Source organism: Pseudonaja textilis, chromosome Z (genome assembly GCF_049901715.1).
Source record: "Pseudonaja textilis isolate UNSWEBS1 chromosome Z, rPseTex1.2, whole genome shotgun sequence".
In the NCBI taxonomy this organism is placed as follows: Eukaryota; Metazoa; Chordata; class Lepidosauria; order Squamata; family Elapidae; genus Pseudonaja; species Pseudonaja textilis.
This window is the reverse complement of record NC_142008.1, coordinates 76,435,255-76,458,648: the sequence shown is the minus strand read 5'-3', so window position 1 is coordinate 76,458,648 and position 23,394 is coordinate 76,435,255. Positions and strand designations below refer to the sequence as shown.

Below are 23,394 nucleotides of genomic sequence, written 5' to 3'. Positions count from 1 at the left end.
AAAATTTTTAGAAAATAAAAGTTAGCAAGTGACTGTTGCACCTGCCTCAAAAAAAAACCTGGACACGGAGCTCTGGAAAGCTAGATAGCAGAATTACCAGATAACCTTAAAGTAAAGGAATTGTCAAGAGTACTAGAGAAAAATAGATATAACTGCCAAGTCATATATAATTGACAAATTTCAGAAAGGCATTTTAATGCTAATCAGAGATAAAAATGTAACTTTGACAATTTTGGAACTTAATTCTCAAATCAAGTTACAGCCACAGGTGGGATTCCACAGTTCTCACTGGTTTGCCTGAACAGTTATTTGATTGCTTATGCAATTCGGATAACCAGCTAAAAATAAAGTGCAAGGGAGGCTTTTTCTCTCTCTCTTCCTTCAGTTAATAGCTCCGAGAAGATAGCCAAGAACCACTTAACAGTTACAGCTGGAATGCAGCTGATACATGCTGAATCAATCAATAAACAACAGAAACTGACAGGATTAGGACAGGGAAACCCATCAATCACTCATCTAGGGATGGGACTACAAACATTTCCATTATAAAGAGTATTAAGTAACACTTCTGTGATCAGCTGATATTCTATGGAGTTCCCGAAGACCTTTTATAGCTGTTGCAGTGTTGGCTACTTCTTGTTTCTTCCTTGGGGAAAAGATACAGGAGGCGTCAATGATGCAGCTTGATCATACAGGCCATGAATTTAATGCATGTGTGGTCCAGCCAGTTGTATTGCTTCTGCTGTGAAGCACTTAATTTAGAACATAGAGAATAATAGAGTTGGAAGGGTTAATGGCTTTTGGCAGCACACCAAGGCTTTCAATTAGCATGAGTGTCTGCTCTTAATTTCCCTCGCAGCTGCTGCATTTGCTTTGGGGTTGACTTTTTTAAAAAAGGAGAATGACTGTTTTAAGTTTTCTGCATTGTTTTAGTGGTTCCTGGCACTGTCCTTTGGGGGTGTGCTTCTCTCACTCTTTTTGAAAGTCTCTAGTGATGGAGCATCCCCAACTTCTGAAGACAATTTCCTATTCCATTGGTTGATTGGTCTCACCCTTAGGAAATTTCTCCTTAGTCCTAGGTTGCTTCTCTCTTTGGTTAGTTTTCATCCATTGTTTCTTGTTGTGCCTTTTGGTCCTTTGGAAAATAAACTGACTCCCTCATTTTTGTAGGAACCCCTCAAATTTCCTGACAGAACAATTAATCAGTGAAACAATTTGCCTCCAGAAGTTGTAAATGCTCCAACACTGGAAGTTTTTAAGAAGAGATTGGATAACCATTTGTCTATAGTGGTGTAGGGTTTCCTGCCTAAGCAGGGAGTTGGACTAGAAGACCTCCAAGGTCCTTTCCAACTCTGTTACTCTATTTTATTCTAAATATTGGAACAGTGCTATTTTATTGTGAGTTGGACTAAGGAGAAATTTCCTAAGGGTGAGACCAATCAAGGTTGGCTACGACCACCCAGTCACATGACCTACCAGCCACACCCACACAATCATTAGGGCAGAGAACCAGTTTTAAATTGTTTGAATCCCACCACTGGCAAGTCAATTAAGATAAAGTCAATTTGAATCATTTCTTGACCAATATCACTATTGAATTCTACAACCCCTTTTGAAACTCAAACTCAAATTCTACAACCCTTTTGAAACTCTTCTACCTGGTTCCACAGTGTCACAATATCAGATCAATTGGGTGCCAAAGATCCATTATGCTTGCTATTCATTAAATCATAAACTTCTGGATAAAGAAAGTTGGCACATCCCCAAAGAATGGAGATACTACCGGGGTGAGGGCTGGTAGTAGTGGGCTCAGATTAACAGATTATATGGATAAAAGAAGCCAACATATTTCCCATATCTGCTCTGGAAGACTGTTTTTGCAACAATTTATCTGCAGATAAACCTTGAGTAGAATGCCAGAAGCTGAGGATGAAATATCAAGTTCTCAGCGTCAGGCAGAGGTTGCCAAGGGGAAAATAATAGCAAAGGGCAACATTCTGAAAAGTGATGGAGGGGAGGAGAAATCTTCAGTGTGCTGGGAGAATGGACCTAAAATTGAACATCTCCTGTAGTTGGAATCTTCCCTGCTGTTTTTCTCATTAACTTTTTCGGGAAGCCAGCAGAGAGGATTGCAAATGGTGTTTACATGATTGCAAGGCATTTGGCAACTGGTCATAATTACATACAAGCTGCCAAAGCGCCTAAAACATTATTTGACAAGGAGGGCTGGCACAATATTTTATGATGCTCAGAAGTGCTTTACAAGCCATAAATAATTGAGACTGCAAACTGATGTTAAACAACCAGTTGTAAATCAAGGATTACTTGCAATGTAATTTAAATGGGGGTGAAGTAAATGATACTAAATTTGTAACTGCTATAAAGACCAGAAATAACTTCTTTAAATATCATTTTTCTTTTTTGTTTATTTTTATACTTTTCCCTTTAATTTCCCTTTAATTTGTTTCTTAATTTCATTTTTTAAATTTTTCGTGTTTTATGTATATAATCACTAGTAAAAATTATATCTAAAAATAACAAATTCCATCATTTATGCTAATTTTCATTATATAACCATACATTATCAAGCAAATAGTTCATTCATGTTAATTAACTTCACAAATGATGTATCTCATTTGTATTGATTTATTTCATAAATGATATAAAATTACCACAAATTTAGCTATTTCAGATGCACTGAATTGTTGGTTATTTTGCAGGGATGCTCTCTGGTCTACTACGTCCAAAGTCTTCTAAGTAAAGGTCAATTGCATTTTTAAATTTTGCTTTACTAGACTAGACTAGATAGAATCTGGAAGGGATCTTGGAGATCTTCTAGTCCAGCCCCCTGCTCAAGCAGAACCTTTACAATCTCAGACAAGTGAGTGTCCAGCCTCTTTTTAAAAACTTCCAGGGATGGAGCGCCCACGATTTCTGAAGGCAAGCTGTTCCACTGGTTACTTGTTCTTACTGATAGGATGTTTCTCCTTAATTCCAGGTTGCTTCTCTCTTTAATCAGTTTCCAACCATTATTTCTTGTTCCGCCCTCTGGTGCTTTGGAGAATAATTTGACTCCTTCTTTGTGGCAGCCCTTCAAATATTGAAATACTGCTATCATATCACCCCTAATTCTTCTTTTCTTTAGACTAGCCAGACCAAAAACCTGCAGCCCTTTTTCATATGGTTTAGTTCCCAGACCTTTGATCATCTTAGTTGCTTTCTCTGAACTTTTCCCGAAGTTTCAACATCTTTTTTGTAGTTTGATGACCAAAATTGGTTGCAGTATTGTCTGTCTGTCTGTCTGTCTGTCTATTAACATCATAATCTCAGTTTAATCAGACCATAACAATATTGCCATATTATTTCAAAATGCAACAGCTGTCATCTTTCTGACTATGGAATTTCATAGCTATCTACATTTTAATGGATTTTTTTCTGTTTAAATTCTTTCTGTTATCTAGTATAGAATTATTAAATAATTGTGATACTGCATTGTGATGGACTGGCAATTGAAAAAATGACGGGAGACGCAGAGAAGACGTCTGAGCAACTGCCAGCCCCGAGAGCCCCCGGGTAGCAGTATTTATTAAGAAAATGCAAATACAAAATCAAAACAATGACTTCAACATTAGCTCAGCAACATTATCTAGCTAGGCCTTGGCGAAGGTGATAAATTTCCCGTGAGAAAGCAGGGCACCAAAGGTCCCATGGCTCGGATAGGTACTGTGAACTCCCACACACATTCCTGTCCTCTGAGCTTTGCAGATAACAGGATCAAACTCTCATCATAAAGACACTACTGCCCTCATGAGGAGCGTTTGTGATACCCCAGATCTTACAAAGCTGTACAAGAACTTGCAGAATATGATGGATATATTACCACATTCCCTCCTTTTTTATTTATTCAAAGATAGGGGTGTTTCAGTGGCAAAATACAGTTCCCTCGCAAACTTTGTTTCGTACACTTAAGGCTGAGGCACACATTTGAAATAGATTAGGAATACATTGAATACAGCAACATAACATAATAAGTGTAATAACAATTATTACAACTAATTGAAGCAATAAACGTAACCATGAGCTGTCAGGAAGCCAATCCCATAGCAAAGCCCAAAGTGACTTATTGAAGCCATCTTTCCTGCTTCGTGTTAGCTATGCGGTCTTCCATATCATGAACAGTTCTTGTAATGTTAGGCTCATAATTATGTATAAAAAACACAACAATGTAAATGAATTAAAGCACAAACTCTAACATTATATCTAAAGCATATAAAGTAACTTGGCGAATTTCAGACACTTCTTCATTTAACATCTTAATATTCTCAACAGTATCATAAAACATAGCAACAGTAAAATTATTTAAAATATGAATATCTCTATAGTTCATAGCTATTCCAAAAGGTGGTACATGCATACAAAGCTAACAATTAGTTACATTTAAACTCTTTGCTGCAATCCGAACGTCCTTGATGTAGGAATTTTCTTTCCATAAATTATCACCAAGGTCTCTAGTTTTGAGATAATGGCAGCTCTCCGCCTCCGCATTAGAGTCCGTGGAGGCATAAGGCGAATGGAAAAAGAAGTTGTGTAAAGTAACTTAGGCAACTCCAATTGACACCAATATTGTCCATAGTCTGAAACAGAAACATTAAACAGAATCAGAGTTGTAGCACAGGCTGAAGATATAATATCCTTATCAGGTCCCGGTAAAGAATGTCTTGACCCATATGCCAGGACCAATATGCTGGAAAAATCAAAAGATGCCGCTGTTTGCAGATTAATTTAGTCCAATTCCCCAAAGGAACCTGCTGCATACAAGTTGATAACCTCGGATAAGCAGTCATCTTTTCCCAGCTTTCACAGCGCCCACGCCTGGACTGCCGGCATCAAGAGAATCAGGAACCACGGAAACACCATCCTGAGAATCAGGAACCTCAGGAAACGGAATCAGGAACCACAGGAACGCCATCCTGAGAATCAGGAGACATCCCTCACTGGCACCTGCGAAGGCGCTTGTGAATGATCAGGCGGATACATCGACCAGGAACCCAACGAATTTGACCAAGATGTTCTACTGCTGCATAACCACGTCCCCACGTAATCAGCTCAGCGGGAACCCATGCCGGATCCGGAAGGAATCGCACCAACACTCGAGGCCTCACTGCATCTGTAGAAGGGAAGAAAAATGCCTGCTGGCCGGCGCTGCATGAGGGTTACCAGACAAATTTAAAAATTTAAAGTATACAAAGCAAGATTTAAATGATCTTGAATTGCCGGAAGCCAGGAGCTTCCCTCCTTTTTTTTATTTAATTTAGCTAACATGTTCTTGGCGTGCCATTATAACGCTCCACAATAGCTTTGTCCTGTGGGTGTATGGAATTCAAATTTATGTTTCCACGGACCACTGTTTGCAAAACTGATCAAAGACTGTGCTCCGATAAGCCGCACCATTGTCTGTTTTAAAGTTTGAGGCGTACCAGCGACTGAAAATGTCTTAATGCAATGATTGATGACATGTTTAACCGCTTCACCTCTTTGAGGAGTAGCCATTAGAAATCCTGAATAAGTATCCACAGTCACATGTATATACTTCAATGGTGCAAATGATGGATACTGAGTAACATCCATTGCCAAATCATTGAAGGTTTCAACCCCCTGGGGTTGACTCCCATAGGAATAGCGTGCCTTGCTTTGAACAAGTTGGACATTGTTGAATTATGGCAGCAGCTTCTGCAGCAGTAAGCTTGAATTGATGTGCCAACGCTTTAGCATTTTGATGAAAATAACTATGGCTGTCCCATGGCTGGACAGTGAGAACTGAAGTTACAGCACTGTCAGCTTTGGCATTGCCTGTGTGATAAAATTCCAGGTAAATTACTATGACTACGGATATGAGCAATAAAACACACATTCATACGCTGCTCCAAACATTCTTGCAACAACAAAAGCAAAGCGCGTAGAATATTAGGTGATATTCAGGAGACAAATAAGAACCTGCTACAAAGGGTAACAAATTATATACATACAAAGAATCCACTATTAGATTAAAATCCTGATTTTGAAAATTTTGAAAAGCCAAAACTACAGCAGCAAGTTCTGCCTGCTGGGCAGACTTCTGCTCTGATGTCACTTTTGTATGCCAAATTCCAGATTTATCTTTCCAAACACAAGCACAAAAAAAAAAATTTCTCCATCAGTAAAGACTGTAGGAGACATCTGATATACTGATTTACTGATTTAGGTCACACCCTGTCCCATTGATCTCTTTTTGTTGACTTTGACCCCCAGGAGCCCGACATTGCGCTTTAAAATGTCCAGGCTTCCCGCAATTGAAACAAGTTTCTTTTTTAGCATTTCCTGCCCGGAGAGCCAGAACTAAAGTCTCCATGTTAAAAGTCTGACTCCCCACCTTTTGGCAATCTGCGTTAGCCTGATCTACTGCTAACTTCAAAAGCAATTCATTCCGGGCAAATTGATTGTCAATTTGCCTTTCAATAGCCACTTTCAATCTGCTAATGAAATTTTCATAGGGTTCATTGTTTCCTTGTTTGATGTTAGTAAAGGTCTTCTCACCACCTTCGCCGTCAGGGAGAGCCCCCCGGCTTGTAAATTTAACTGTGGGAGAAGAGCGAACCCTCCTCAAGCATTCCATCTCTCTGTTGATTTAAAGCAACGTCCACACCAATTTCTACTGGATTAAGTTGAATCTCCACTCCAAAATCTACCAAATCATCTCCTGATAATTCCCCTCTATTTGTTGCTTCTTGAATAGCTGCAGTAACTGCATCTACTTGAACTCTTAAAGGCAAACTCTTCTCTTCTGACAAAGTATTTTCAGTGCCTGACAGCCCTCTGGATTTATCTGGAGGTGCTGTGGGTGGCAATATCGTACCGCATTGTAAGGCGGCAAACCTTCTTCGGGGGTGATAGGAGCGGTTGTTCATGCGTAGCTAATGCATCCATAACCACCCTCAGGTTAACAAAATTGAAGAAGGGGCACGAGGCTCCTCGTGCAAAAATTTCCTATCTTTCTCCAGCGCTCTACTTTAATACTACCTCCCTCTGGATAACACGGAATATGTTTCCAAACATACTGTAATAAATCCTCAATTTCTTTCTTTCCTACTTCATGTCCTCTACTATGAACTCCAAACTTAAAACTATTCCCAGCGATCTCTCTCATTTCTCTAAGGTGCTTTGTCTGAGCTTTCGAGACCTTCCCCCATACTCACGAAAAGAATCTGTCTCCGTCCAGCGAAGAAGATGAGGGCCCAGTCGGCGTCCGCGACGATAAGTATGGGATGCGGGAAGCGTGTAGCTTTCAAGCTATCACGCCAAAACGTATAGCCTTCAAACTATCACGTCGGGGTCACCACTTGTGATGGACTGGCAATTGAAAAAATGACGGGAGGCGCAGAAGGCGTCTGAGCAACTGCCAGCCCGAGAGCCCCGGGTAGCAGTATTTATTAAGAAAATGCAAATACAAAATCAAAACAATGACTTCAACATTAGCTCAACAACATTATCTAGCTAGGCCTTGGCGAAGGTGATAAATTTCCCGTGAGAAAGCAGGGCACCAAAGGTCCCATGGCTCGGATAGGTACTGTGAACTCCCACACACATTCCTGTCCTCTGAGCTTTGCAGATAACAGGATCAAACTCTCATCATAAAGACACTACTGCCCTCATGAGGAGCGTTTGTGATACCCCCAGATCTTACAAAGCTGTACAAGAACTTGCAGAATATGATGGATATATTACCACACTGCATTTACTATATATAATGAAAATGTGAAAAATGTATTTGCACATGTAAAGTATATCATTTGTTTGAAAGGTAATATAACTATTCTGTCTCACAAAATCAACAACTTAAAGGTTATGTTTACTCAAAGTTACTAGTGTGCTCTTCCAATTTCATAACATTCACAAAATCATTAGAAAAAAAATTATTAGATGTAACTTCTATTTTAGCCCTACAGTAGTCGAAAATGTAGGATTTCAGAGCACCATAAAATCTATTAAATATTAATAGTTAAATTTATTTAATAAATGTATTATTTCATGAACTCTATTATTAATAGATTTCCAGATATTCCAAAACTTAGAGTGCAGATTCTCAGAACTTTAACATTTTTCAGTCATCTCCTATTCTCTTTGATTTCCATTGTACTTTTACACTAGAATATAAATGCTATTAATTGGTGATCCAGTTTGGTAGAATGGTTAAAGTATGGCCTAGAAATCAGGAGACTGTGCATTAGTCCTAGACCTGAAGGCTGGCTGAGTAACTTTGCTCTATTTCTCAGCCCAACCTCATAGAGTTGTTGTTGTGAGAATAGGAGGAAGAAAGAGTATGTTTGCAGCCTTGAATTACGTATGAATCTCATAATTTAATATTTTTAAACTTAAATTTAATATTCTATTGTTAAGTTTATATTCTGCTTTATAAATTGTTTATATTCTACACTGTCCAGAGCCCCTCCTTAAGGGCCATGGGCTATTTACCATGTTTCTCCAACAATACGACCTCCCCCAATAGGAAGACCCAGCATGTTTTCCAGGAATAAAATGAAATTAAGCCCCTCCCCCCAAATTTAGGCCTATTTTAAAACATGCGAAATGGGGGAAAGGGTGGGGGGACTTGCCATTAGGAGCGCCCCACTGGCAGCAATTCCTCACCACCAGCTGCTCCTAATGGGAGATCATGGCAGAGCACGGAGAGCTCCCTATTCCTGCCAGCACTATTGCTGCAGACCCAAGACCTTCAGCGCCCACCGCTGTTGATGATGGAGAAGAAAAAGGAAATTCTTTTAAAGATGTTTATTCTTTCAAGGTAATTGCATATTTCACATTCAAAATAAATTGTTCCCATAATCAAGAAGCATGGAGGAGATAGTGTTGTCCTGAAAGATTTGAGTGAGAAACTGAAAGCTACCCAAATTTCCCACTAAGGATGATTTGTAATTGACGTATATTTTATATATTAGATACTGAGGGAGGAGAGCTGTGTTAATCTTATACATTGTATTTAAAGGCATATCCTTTCATAAGTATTTCCTGATGGCAGGTATTGCATATTATGCTGTGTTTTAACTGGGTCAAAATAGGAATGCGTTTAGAAGATTCTAGGGTCAAAGGGATAGGAAAGCTTTACAAGGTTCCCCAGCCATTCTCCAATTATCACTCTTTACTGTTAACATTGATTTTTAAAACATAACTACATTAAAATATTTTCCTGAGATTCTCTACTAAAATATTTTCTATAGAAAACAATCTCAAAAGCTGTGGTTCACTGTGAATGTGAAGGCTTCCCAGATTGCCAGATGTGAATAGGCCTCCACAAAATACATTTTCATGAGGATATTCCCAGGGGTGGGATTCTACAGATTCGCACCTATTCGCTAGAACCGGTTGTTAACATTCTAAGCAGTTCGGAGAACCGGTTGTTAGAAGAAATTACTGGCCTAATCCTGTAACGAAGGCAGGAAGGAAACATTCTGGTGTTGCTTACAGAAACTGCCTCTCCGTTAACCCTTATTACATTCTTGGCAGGACTAGACTTCCTGTCTCTGGAACTTCTCTGGAGTTTTTCCCCTCCTTTGCTGGTACTTTGCTTGTGTGGAGTGACCATTCAACGTTACAATGGCACTGAAAAAGGGACTTATGACCATTTTCACACTTATGACGGTTGCAGCATCCCCAGTCATGAGAGGCCAGATGGCGAGGCGCTGATGCCTTGCAATGTGAGTGATATTGAGTTGGCTACGCAGCCAATAACATGACCACCGCCCATCACCACGACCACCAAGCCATGTTAAAAATTTGAATCCCACCCCTGACCTAAGCATCTGGATTTTTTGCAGCCATTATCATGATAATTAATTATGAGTTGTTTCTGAATGCTTCTGAACATGGTTTGGGCAGCTTACGACAAAGAATTTGAAATTGTGTCTTTCTGTCCTCGACAAAAAAAGATGAGGAAAGGCTATTACTGGCGGAGGGAGGGAGGGAGGGAGGGAGGGAGGGAGGGAGGGAAGGAAGGAAGGAAGGAAGGAAGGAAGGAAGGAAGGAAGGAAGGAAGGAAGGAAGGAAGGAAGGAAGGAAGGAAGGAAGGAAGGGCTAGGTATGGTAGGAAGCAGAGGTGGTATTCAACAGATTCTAACCAGTTCAGGAGAACCAGTAGTGGAAATTTTGAGTAGTTCGGAGGAACAGGCAAATACCACCTCTGACTGGAGATTTTACAGTATTACATACCACACCAAGCCCACACCACAGAACTGGTGGTAAGAAAAATTGAATCCACCGCTGGATATTCTCTGTCATATACACAGAGGAGCTACCTCAAACTCCCGCTTTGCCCTGGAGGATGCGAACATTTGTGTCCTTACAGAACAAAATTGGAAATTAATGGACCAAGGTTTAAGACAAAGAGAGATTTATATGAACCCTCAAAGCATCGAGTTTAAAGTTTGAAATTTCCAGGAAAAAGGGAAGTTCTAAGAAACTGAAGCAGGGTAAAGATTCTTTAGACCAGGGTTCCCCAACCTCCAGTCCATGTGACCAGCACTCGTCTGCAGCATGCAAACAAGCAAAGCCCATTTGCAAGATGCAGGCAACATGAAAAACACATGCCTCCTCTGTCTACTGAAAAAGGTTGGGGCTACTGCTTTAGGCATAGTTCAAGAAGGGATAAGTAACAAGTCTAAAACAAATTTGTATTAGAATATTAATGATTGTTCTCCTGTTTCAGTGTATGTATCCTGTTGTTTGGCTGTTATTATTATTAAACTTAAAATCCAACCCATACTTATCATGAGGGTTATTTCTAATAAACACAATAATTCAAATTAAAATGCGGTATAAAACAATGCTAACAATACATCTAGATCTTAGAATTTAAAATACAATAACTACATTAAAATATTTTCCAAACCCCTTTCAGATTCTCTACTAAAATATTTTCTATAGAAAACAATCTCTTCCAAAAGCTGTGGTTCACTGTGAATGTGAAGGCTTCCCAGATTGCCAGATGTGAATAGGCCTCCACAAAATACATTTTCATAAGGGATATTCCCAGGGGTGGGATTCTACAGATTCGCACCTATTCGCTAGAACCGGTTGTTAACATTCTAAGCAGTTCGGAGAACCGGTTGTTAGAAGAAATTACTGGCCTAATCCTGTAACGAAGGCAGGAAGGAAACATTCTGGTGTTGCTTACAGAAACTGCCTCTCCGTTAACCCTTATTACATTCTTGGCAGGACTAGACTTCCTGTCTCTGGAACTTCTCTGGAGTTTTTTCCCCTCCTTTGCTGGTACTTTGCTTGTGTGGAGTGACCATTCAACGTTACAATGGCACTGAAAAAGGGGACTTATGACCATTTTTCACACTTATGACGGTTGCAGCATCCCCAGTCATGAGAGGCCAGATGAGGAGACGCGTGCCTCAATGTGAGTGATATTGAGTTGGCCACGCCCAGCCAATAACATGACCAAGCCACGCCCACCCAGTCACCACGACCACCAAGCCACGCCCACAGAACCAGTTGTTAAAAAATTTGAATCCCACCCCTGATCTATAGTCATCTGGATTTTTGCAGCCATTATCATGATAATTAATTATGAGTTGTTTCTGATGCTTCTGAACATGGTTTGGGCAGCTTACGACAGAAGAATTTGAAATTGTGTCTTTCTGTCCTAGAAACAACAAAAAAGATGGGGAAAGGCTATTACTGGCGGAGGGAGGGAGGGAGGGAGGGAGGGAGGGAGGGAGGGAAGGAAGGAAGGAAGGAAGGAAGGAAGGAAGGAAGGAAGGAAGGAAGGAAGGAAGGAAGGAAGGAAGGAAGGAAGGAAGGACGCTAGGTATGGTAGGAAGCAGAGGTGGTATTCAACAGATTCTAACCAGTTCAGGAGAACCAGTAGTGGAAATTTTGAGTAGTTCGGAGAACAGGCAAATACCACCTCTGACTGGAGATTTTACAGTATCCATGCCCACCAAGCCACACCCACAGAACTGGTGGTAAAAAAAATTGAATCCCACCACTGGATATTCTCTGTCATATACACAGGAGCTACCTCAGCAACTCCCTTTACCTGGAGGATACAGATATTTGTGTCCTTTTAGAACAAAATTGGAAATTAATGGACCAAGGTTAAGACAAGAGAGATTTATATGAACCCTCAAAGCATCAGTTTAAAGTTTGAAATTTCCAGGAAAAAGGGAAGTTCTAAGAAACTGAAGCAGGGTAAAAGATTCTTTAGACCAGGGGTCCCCAACCTCCAGTCCATTGACCAGCACTCGTCTGCAGCATGCAAACAAGCAAAGCCCCATTTGCAAGATGCAGGCAACATGAAAAACCATGCCTCCTCTGTCTGCGAAAAAGGTTGGGGGCTACTGCTTTAGGCATAGTTCAAGAAGGGATAAGTAACAAGTCTAAAACAAATTTGTATTAGAATATTAATGATTGTTCTCCTGTTTCGTGTATGTATCCTGTTGTTTATTTATTATTAAACTTAAATGCAGCCCATCTTATCTGAGGTTATTCTAAATGGCTTACAATAATTCAATTAAAATGCAGTATAAAACATTATAACAATAAATATAGATCTTAAATTTAAAATGCAATTAAAAATTGACCAGGATGGAAAGAGAGGAAGAAAAGTGTGCACAGAGAGGAGGTGGAATGAATTACCCCCAAAATGCCGCAAATAGGGGCCCAAAGCCAGCTGGCCCAGCCAGATCTTCAAACCCTTTCAGAAGGGTAGGCTCTTACCTGGCATGACATTCCACAGGGCAGGGTCCATGGCCGAAAGACTCGTCTTCTGGACCCTATTAGCTAAAATTCCTTGGTCAATGTGGCCTGCAGCATGCCCCTTTTGCTGGTGCAAGGGGGAGTGGGCTACTTCCATCAGGGTGAGCCAGTTCCTCAGACAGTCTGGACCCAAGCCATTAAAGGATTTAAAGGTCCTAACATTTTGAATTGGACTTAGAAGCAAACTGGCAACCAGTGCTGCTTGCAGAGTTATATAACATGCCCTCCCCTCAAGAACTGTCTATGCAGTTGTATTCTGTACCAGCTGAAGCTTCCGGATACACTTTAAAGGAAGCCCCATGTAGAGCACATTGTAGTAATCCAAATGCATCAAATGACCAGGACTTGAGTGACTGAGTGTAGGGATTCTGATCCAGGAAAGAAACAACTGGAGGATAACACGAAGTTGTGCAAAGGCTTTCCTAGCTATAACTGTCTCCGACTTGCCACCTTTCTCTGTGGAAGTTTAGTAACAATGTATCTTTTAGTCTTTTATGCATATCTCTTTTATGCATATCTTTTAGTCTTTTATGCAGGAGGAAATAATTTGTACAGAATATATCTAATGAATCAAAGGTATTATGTTATAGACTTTTACACTCTCTTGTAGGGTCGTGTACGCTTCAAATATGATTTTTAAGAAACTCTTCTGACTTCTAACAAGAAATTCTTCTCTCTACTGTTTGTTAAAGGAGTCCAAACATTTTCACATCTTGATACCCACTTTGAAAAAAGATGCTTCTTCCTTAAAGACTGTACTTGTTAAAGTTAATGAGTCCATTAAACATGGCTCCTACTCCCTTGAAACTTATTTTCTGGGTCAGTAGAATTCTTTATTGGACAAAGACAAGAAATTTGTTTCTAGTGCATACGCTCTCAGTCTACATACAATCATACTCATAAAATACAATCATCATAAATCATATACAAAATTCAGCGATAGTCATAAGATACTAAAGCAGTCAATATAAATAACAATAAGAAACTAAATGAAATCAATCAACATAAATCATAAGATACAACAGCAAGCTATAGTAATAAGAATCTAAGGAAATAGGAAATAGGATAGATGAGAAAAATAATAAGTAATACAGCCCTACTAGGTGGTTTGACATCCCATGGCATAAACAATGTTGTGGGAATTAGTTGTTTGTTAAAGTGAGTGATAGCATGGGGGAAAAGAACTGTCTTTGTGTCTTATGAGTAATGCTTTATAGTCAAGGGTGGGATTCAAATTTCTTAGCAACTGGCTCTGTGGGTGAATTTGTGGGTATGGCTTGGTGGTCATGGGACTGGTTGGCGTGGCTTGCCAGCTGGACATGACTTGGTGGTCACGTGACTGGGTAGGTGTGGCTTGGTGGTCACGTGACTGGGTGGGCGTGGCCAGGTGGCCATGTGACTGGCAAACCAAATACAAGTGGTCCTTGCTTAATGGCCGGTTGTTTAGCAAGTGTTCTAATTTATGACTGGCCTCCCCAGAGCTACTTGACCTGTTTTTGGAGTTTTGACAGACAGACAGACACACACCCACCCTTCTAATCCTGCTATTCTATGATTCCATAAGGACCTCCTGTTGGAGCAGGGGGTTGGATTAGAAGATGACCTCTGAGATCCCTTCCAGGCCAGCCCTAGATTGCTGTGCTGTTTCAAAGAGTCTTCTGAAGCCAGGGTTTGTATCCTTCCTTCCTCTATTTTTTGTCTCTCCCTCCCTCTATATATTCCATTCACTTTCTCCTCCCTCCGTCCCTCTCTTTTTCTTTCTTTCTTTCTGTTAGTTCCTTCCTCCCCACTCTTTTTTGTCTATCCCTTTTCTTCATTTCTCTCTCCCTTTTTCTTTCTTTCCCTTTTCTATTTCTTTTCTTTTTTGTCTCTTCCTTCTCTCTTTCTCTCTCTCTCTCTCTCTCTCTCTTTCTCTCTCCAGGGCATGCAGAGCCTCGCTCACCTAGGAAGATCATGGTGGAAGGCAGACAGCAATGGCAGGCGGGCAGGCAGGCGGGGGAAAGCAGACTGCAGGCAGTGTTGGTACATGGCCGAGATAATGAGGGGCAGGGCAGGGTGGGCAAGGGAAGAATGCAGTCAGCGATTGTCGTGCATGCGCAATAAGGACTGACTGGGCAGGGAGCGGAGAAACAGGTGGAGAGGGGTGGGGCCAGCCAGGGGCCTCTTTTACCAGTTCTCCGAACTACCAGGAATCGTAACAACCGGTTCTACCAAACCAGTCCGAATTGATAGAATCCCACTTCTGCTTATAGTGTTGACTTGTGGGAAGATGTTGAAACCGTTTATGAGAGGTCTGTAAGTATTTTCACAGCCCTTTTTCTGGATCGTGCATTATACACGTAGTCAATAGAAGGCATGCTGGCTTCAATCACTTTTTTCTGCAGTCCTAACTGTCCATTGAATTCTGTATCTTTCTTGTTTGGTTGCTGTGCCAAACCAGATGGTTACGGAGGTAGAGATGACAGACTCAATAATTCCTCTGGAGAACTGTATCAGCAGCTCTTTGGGCAGTATGAGCTTTCTGAGTTGTTGTGCTTTTTTGATGACTTTTTGTTAGGTGTCCATTTTAAGTCCTGAGATATTATAGAATCTAGAAACTTGAAGGTCTCTACTGCTGGTATTATGTTGCCTAGTATTGTAAGAAATAGTAGAATAGGAGGACTTCTCCTAAAATCTACTATAATCTCTACAGTATTGAGTGTGTTCAGTTCAAGTTTGTTCTAACTGAACCACAGGGCCAATTGTTCAACTTCCCATCTGTATGGGGATTCATGTTTGTTGCATCATCTACAAACTTACTTTAACAGAGGGATCCTTTGAAATGCAGTCATCGGTAATAGAGAAAAAGAGTAATGGAGAGAGCACACAGCCCTGGGGGGCACCTGTGTTAACCGTACATGTATCTGGTGTGATTTTGTTCAATTTTACCTGCTACTTCTATCGATTAGAAAGCTTATCATACAAGCATGATCAGGCATAGCTAGCTGAATCAGTTTAGTGAGAAAAATATCTGGAATGATAGTATTGAATGCTGAGCTAAAGTCTACAAAAAGAACTCTTGAAGATAAGGACCTATATGCTATAAGAAGTAGTGCAGTGTCATATTAACAGCAGCATCATGCTTGGTAGGCAAATTGCAATGGGTCTAATGGTGGAGCCATGATGGTTTTCAGGTGGGCCAGCAATAACCTTTCAAAGGTTTTCATAACTACACAAGTCAGAGCAACCAGTTTGTAGTCAATCAGCTCCTTGATGGAGGGTTTCTTAGGCACTGGGATAATAGTAGAGCATTTGAAGCAAGAAAGTACATAACACATCTCTAAGATTTATTAAAGATATGGGTGAAGATGAGGGCCAATTGTCAACACAAAGTTTCAAGCAAGGAGTTGCCTTGTCTGGACCTGATGCTTTTCCAGGCTTATGTCTATGAAATAGACCTCACACATCTTTTTCTGTGATCACCAGAGGTGGGGGCCCCAGAGGGATGGAGTCAGTTGTAGGAGAATTGGTTGTTATTGATGTATCTGAGATGGAGAGGGTGGTAATAGTTGACAGTGGTTTTCTGTCAAACCTCCAGTAAGTTGTCAATTCCCTTCAGCATGGGAAGATTTGCTGTAGACAATGACATCTTTAAGGGTTTTCCACATATTAGCTGGTTCATTTGTTGAGAGCTGATTCCTCAGCTTTTCAGAATAGCTTCATTTTGCTGCTCTGATCACTTTGGTTAATAATTCCTGGCCTAAGTGTACAGCATTCTATCTCCTTTCCTGCTTGCTTCCTCTTTGGTATGATGTAGCTGTTTGAACTTATCTATGAACCAAGGTTTGTTGTTATTGTGTATTCATAGTTTTCTGGCCTTCACAAAAACTGACATGTCACAGTATCTGCGAGTTCATCCCAGTTTGCAGAGGTAGCTTCAAAAATTTTTCCTGTCTGTGCCATCAAGGCAAACCTATAGTTTTAATTATGCCTCCTCAATCCAAGACTTCACTGATTTAACTGTTGGTTTTATGGTTTTAAGCCTTTGTCTTTGAGTAGGTACAAGGTGAATCATACACTGATCATCTGCTTTACCAGCTGCTTATGGTAAAAACTGATAAGCATCTTTTAATGTTGTGTAGCAGTGATCTAAAATATTATTTCCTCTAGTAAGATAGTCGGCATGCCGGATGTATTTTGGCAACTCTTGGCTTAAGTTAGCACTGTTGAAATCACCTAACACAATGACAAAAGTATCTGGGTATCTTAGTTCATCCCACAGAATTTGGTTAGCTAGATAATTTGTAATGTATTATGTATGCAAGCTTGGGGTAGAATGTACATAGCAACCAGAATAAATGAGGAGAACTCTTGTGGACAATAAAATAGTTTAAAATTGATAAATAATATCTCTAAGTTCTCATCACAAAATTTCTTCAGTAAAGTTACATTTTTACATCATTTGTTGTTGATATAAAAGCAGAGGCCTCCTCCCCTCTTTTTACTGGTTGATTCTGCAATTCTATCTACTCTTTGAATCTGAAATCCTGTGATTTGCAGGCAGTTACCATTAATCAACTTGTTCAACCACATTTCAATGAAACAGAGGGTTGCCAAATTAGAAAAATCTGTATTGTTTCTATTTAAGCGTAGCAGTTCATCTATCTTATTTACTAGTAAGAGAAAATTAGTTAAGTGCAGAGACATGAGGGTAAATTTGCTTATCCTACGCTTCCTGAGCCTTTGTAATATCTTTCCTCTCCTGACTCTCTTCCTCTTCCTTTTGTTTCTTTTTATACTTCTTCATTTCTGCCAGGCCAGAAGAGATAACTGCCCTTCTCTCAGTCAGAATTTCCACCACGTTTGAAAAGAAGAGAGGAATAGTCCCAGAAACCTGTTTGTTTGTAAACACCATTCTTTAATATCCAAAAGTTCAATTCTGGAGTATGAAATTCTTAGGGAGTCACAGAAAATAATAAAAAACATTAAAACTACAAGAGAGCATTTCACCAAAGCTGCTGTCAGCACCACCATCTTGAGGCAATTCTAGTAGGGAAAAGCTATGAAAATTTACTAATTAATTGTGCACTAATTGTGCTGAACTATATATAAAGTAAATCTTATCCCTGGGACATAGATGATACATCACATTAAGACTATTTTCAGCAATATCCTCACGGCATCTAAAATATATGCTGGGTATCATTGCTTGTGATCTGGAATAAAGCTAGTAGCTGAGCTAAGAGGCAGATACCAAAAACAGTTGGAAAAAAAGGTCATTCAGCCATACAGAGTCAGGCAGGTGAAATTATATTGGTTCTTATTAATGTAATGATGACTGAATTTGTAGTTGCAAAAATGTTTGATCATCTATAGCAATGGGACTTAAATGCTGCAGACGGGAGCAAACAGTTTGATCCATAGCAAAACAATCAAAAAGGCACAAAAAAGCATTTCAGCCTTTTAAAGGATTTCAAAGTTTCTTCTGTTTATGGTACGTGTAAGGAAGGTCCAAGATTGACTGGATGTTTTGAGAGATCAAAATGCAAGCTCTCCATTATTAAAAAAAAATGTCCCATTTTGGTTTAGTTTATTTTCAGCTTTCATAATAAGCCTCCACAATTTGACATAACAAATGATATCAAGAATCTTAACTTTACATCTGATCACATTGAGTTTTGAACTGTCTTTAAATGTCTGCTAAGGTGCCCCTCTCAGCTCAAGAAAAGTTTAAAGATATACCACTGCTCAAAAAAATAAAGGGAACACAAAAATAAGACATCCTAGATCTGAATGAATGAAATATTCTTATTAAATACTTCGTTCATTACATAGTTGAATGTGCTGACAACAAATTCACACAAAAATTATCAATGGAAATCAAATTTAGCAACCCATGGAGGTCTGTATTTGGAGTTACACTCAAAATTAAACTGGAAAAAAACACTACAGGCTGATCCAACTTTGATGTAATGTCCTTAAAACAAGTCAAAATGAGGCTCAGTAGTGTATGTGGCCTCCACATGCCTGTATGACCTCCCTACAACACCTGGGCATGCTTCTGATGAGGTGGCGGATGGTCTCCTGAGGGATCTCCTCCCACACCTGGACTAAAGCATCCCCCATCTCCTGGACAGTCTGTGGTGCAACGTGGCATTGGTGGATGGAGAGAGACATGATGTCCCAGATGTGCTCAATTGGATTTAGGTCTAGGGAAAGGGTGGGCCAGTCCATAGCATCAGTGCCTTCATCTTGCAGGAACTGCTGACACACTCCAGCCACATGAGGTCTAGCACTGTCGTGCATTAGGAGGAACCCAGGGCCAACCGCACCAGGATATGGTCTCACAAGGGGTCTGAGGATCTTATCTCAGTACCTAATGGCAGTCAGGCTACCTCTGGAGAGCACATGGAGGGCTGTGCAGCCCCCTAAAGAAATGCCACCCCACACCATTACTGACCCACTGCCAAAACGGTCATGCTGGAGGATGTTGCAGGCAGCAGAAGGTTCTCCACGGCATCTCCAGACCCTGTCACGGCTGTCACATGTGCTCAGTGTGAACCTGCTTTCATCTGTGAAGAGCACAGGGTGCCAGTGGTGAATTTGCCAATCTTGGTGTTCTCTGGCAAATGCCAAACATCCTGCATGATGTTGTGCTGTAAGCACAACCCCCACCTGTGGACGTCAGGCCCTCATACCACCCTCATGGAGTCTGTTTCCAACCGTTTGAGCAGCCACATGCACATTTGTGGCCCGCTGCAGGTCATTTTGCAGGGCTCTGGCAATGCTCCTCCTGTCCCTCCTTGCACAAAGGCGGAGGTAGCGGTCCTGATGCTGGGTTGTTGCACTCCTACGGCCTCCTCCATGTCTCCTGATGTACTGGCCTGTCTCCTGGTAGTGCCTCCATGCTCTGGACACTAAGCTGACAGACACAGCAAACCTTCTTGCCACAGCTCGCATTGATGTGCCATCCTGGATGAGCTGCACTACCTGAGCCACTTGTGTGGGTTGTAGACTCCGTCTCATGCTACCACTAGAGTGAAAGCACTACCAGCATTCAAAAGTGACAAAACCATCAGCCAGAAAGCATAGGAACTGAGAAGTGGTCTGTGGTCATCACCTGCAGAACCATTCCTTTATTGGGGATGTCTTGCTAACTGCCTAGGCTTTCCACCTGTTGTCTATTCCATTTGCACAACAGCATGTGAAACTGATTGTCAATCAGTGTTGCTAACTAAGTGGACAGTTTGATTTCACAGAAGTGTGACTGACTTGGAGTTACATTGTGTTGTTTAAGTGTTCCCTTTATTTTTTTGAGCAGTATATTTTTAATACAACATTCCAAGGGCAGGATTGAAGTGAGTCCGGAATAGCTCTGATTCTAATAGATACAGGATTGAAAACCTAAATTGTACTCTTTGGTTTCTTCATACTTTAGTTACTTATTGAATGGTAATGGTAAGTATCTGCCACTATCTATTTCTTTCCAATTAGGAGCGGTCTGTTAATGTGCTTTATTAAATAATTTCTGTAATAAAACAAGAGCATATGCTTATTGTCAAACATTTATTTATTAGTTTGATGAGTTAAATATGAAAGTTGAAACAACAACATAAAAATAGTAAGAAACTCAACATTGTAATCAATGCAATTTATTGGAGTGATGGCATATTTTATATGAAATATGCTGTAAACTCCATACCCAAGCTTTAATTCCATTCTTATGCTGCCTCTTTTATAATTTTACCTCAATTATCTTAATGCAACTGAACTGCTTTAAGACTAGTGTATATCATCTTATGCATAATATCTGTTTAGTATTTATTATAGAAAACTGTGTAAATTTAAAAATAAAATTTAGCCCAACAGCATAGATTGTTCTGTTTATTAAATTATTTCTTCCATTCATATTAATACTTCTGAGATAAGACATGTGATTATGAAATCCACTTTGCAAATTAAAATGACCATATTACGTACAAAAGTTCTGCTTAATAACAACCCTCTGGGCTTTTTACTTTATCTAAAATTAGGTTAAATATAAAAAACATAATGGCAGTTGTGTTTTCATTGTTGATAACTAATAAAAAGGAAAACAACAAGGTACTGTAAGAATAAAGCTATCTTTATAGATAAGTTTCTGTAAAGATCAGGCTCTTATTCAATTGTGATGCTGAACAAGATAAAAACACATATTTTAACTGACCTGTTTTTCATTTTCATCCTCCAACTTCAGCCTGTCCTCTATGCAGTTCCTGGCCTGAAGGAAGGCCTTTCTCTGAGCCCTCTCCGTCAATATCCTTACAAAGACTCCATACAAGTTTACACTAACAAAAAGGATAGCATTGGCCATAAGCTGTAAAGACAAAAAAGAGAAGGAACGCATATATATAGATATATATATTATAATACAGGCACTTATATACATCTCCATATCACTGTAATTCTATCTAAAATCCTGCGAATTTTATTTCATTGTTTTGATATTTAAATGTTACTATTCTCAACATTTATTCAGTCATTAGGATTTCCAACTGACAAGAGTCACGGGTTTTCCAGATCTGCCACGACAAATCCTTTTAATTATAAATTCTGGCTATTAAATCCAGGGACGCAGCATATGCTATATCATTAGATTACAGACCTTCATCTTTGGGGTGGCAGTAGCCACAACAGAAAAAAAAATGAAAGTCTACATCACCACCAAATTCAGAAGATGCTTGGTGCAGTTACTCTGCAAAAAGAGTATATTTATATGGTATAAATAATTATTTCCATTCAATTGAAGATTCTATCTTTTATAAACTTCTAAAACTCTCATCACCTAAGTGATAAGGTGCATCATAGAGCAAAATGTACTTCAAATGGGCTAATTTATGGAACATATCTATTTTCTTTAATTAAAGGACAAGCTTATCAAAACATTCTGACCATTCTCATCCGTTACTTTAATATTATTATTAAATGGCTTCTGAATTCAACATTACTCATCTCCTCCTGAATCCTTGGTTAATGATCCCTGCTCAATCTCCATACGGCTAATTGAAGCCATTGGGGCTCTGGATTTCCCTCAGTCAGGGGGCCCTATTACATCCAGAGCCCCAATGGCTTCATTTAGCCGTATGGAGATTGAGCGAGGATCGTTAACCAAGGACAGTTTCTCTGTTAAAGTCATAGATACTATACAGGCATCTACCAAACGCGTTTATGATGCTACTTCGAGGATATTTTGCACTTGGTGTAATAAGACTAATTGTTCGGCTATGGAGGCCTCTATTGGGGACCTTCTTGAATTTCTGTAAGACAGGTGGACAAAGGGCTATCACCTAATACTCTTCACAGACAGATAGCAGCTTTGTCTTCTGTCTTATCCATGGGGTCTTTGGAATCCATTTTTTACAACCCACTGGTCCACAGATTCCTCAGAGAGGCATTGAATCTGCATCCACCGGTAGTCCACAGGTACCCTACATGGGATCTGTCTAAAGTCCTGTGAACTCTTATGGGAACTCCCTTTGAGCCTCTGAGAACTATTGGCCTTCGGTTTCTGACTATTAAGGTAGCCTTCTTGGTGGCCATCACGTTGGCTAGAAGGGTTTTGGAACTAGTAATGGTCTCAGAGCAGATTTTGCATTTTCCACCATAACAGGGTGGTCCTTAAGACTAGACCCTACCTTTGTTCTGAAAGTTATCTCTTCATTCCATAGAACACAGGAACTGGTATTACCAGATTTTTGTCGTAATCCGATTCATGAATGGAGAAGAAATGGCATGCTCTGGATGTTCGCAGAGCATTGAAATTTATGTAAAAAGGACTTCTCCACCAAATAGGGCTCCAAGGCATCCCCAAATAGCTTGTCCACTTTTAAAGGGGCTGAAACCACCTTCCACTTCCTCCTGGAATCCATCTGCCAGTTGTGGAGCCACAATAGTCTCTGTGCCATGACAGAGGTTGCCATGGCCTTAGTGGCAAATTTAGCCGAATCAAGACTAGCATCTGTGGTGAATTCCATGGTGGCTATAATTTTGTTCAAATCCTGATGCACTCTGATGTCTGATGCTGGCACCTGCTCCTGTAATTGTTTTAACAAGTAGAGTGAAGCCTGTGTGAAAAAGGATGCTGCTGTAGAGGTGCGGACCGCCCAGGCTAAAGCCTAGTGGGACCTTTGCAGGATGTGTTCCAAGTACTTATCAATGCATCCTCTGGGTCCATGGGGGTCCCTGAGGAAGATGCAGAAGTAACCACTGGTAGATCCACTGAGGGAAGTTGCAAAGCCTTGGCCAAACCTGACCCACATTATAGAATTTTTTCTCTGAGGAGGATGGGTTAAGGCCAGTGTCTGGAGAATCGCATTGCTTCAGCACCACATCCAGACATAATCTAGGTGAGGGTAAGACCTCTGCCTGGACAGTGGGTTGAGAGAACAGTGAATCCCCCTGTGACTGTTCTTGAGGAATGGGCTGTACCAAGGTCTCATCCAGGGATAATTGGGCTATATTCTTTGCCTTGTGCAACAAGGACTTGAATAGTGAATGGTCAAATAATCCTGAAAGGACAGCAATTCAGGAGAAATATCCTTATCTTCTGAGACGTTTGAATCC

The 23,394-nt window shown here is 40.3% G+C and overlaps 1 protein-coding gene across 1 annotated transcript in view; it reads right to left on the bottom strand.

The window, feature by feature from the left end:
- ADCY1 (adenylate cyclase 1) overlaps positions 1–23,394 on the bottom strand; it is a 251,325-nt gene that overhangs the window by 141,187 nt on the left and 86,744 nt on the right. The window contains exon 2 of the mRNA XM_026702318.2: positions 20,999–21,148. Within this exon, the coding sequence (XP_026558103.1) occupies positions 20,999–21,148 (150 nt within the window). The remainder of the gene's footprint in view (positions 1–20,998; positions 21,149–23,394) is intronic.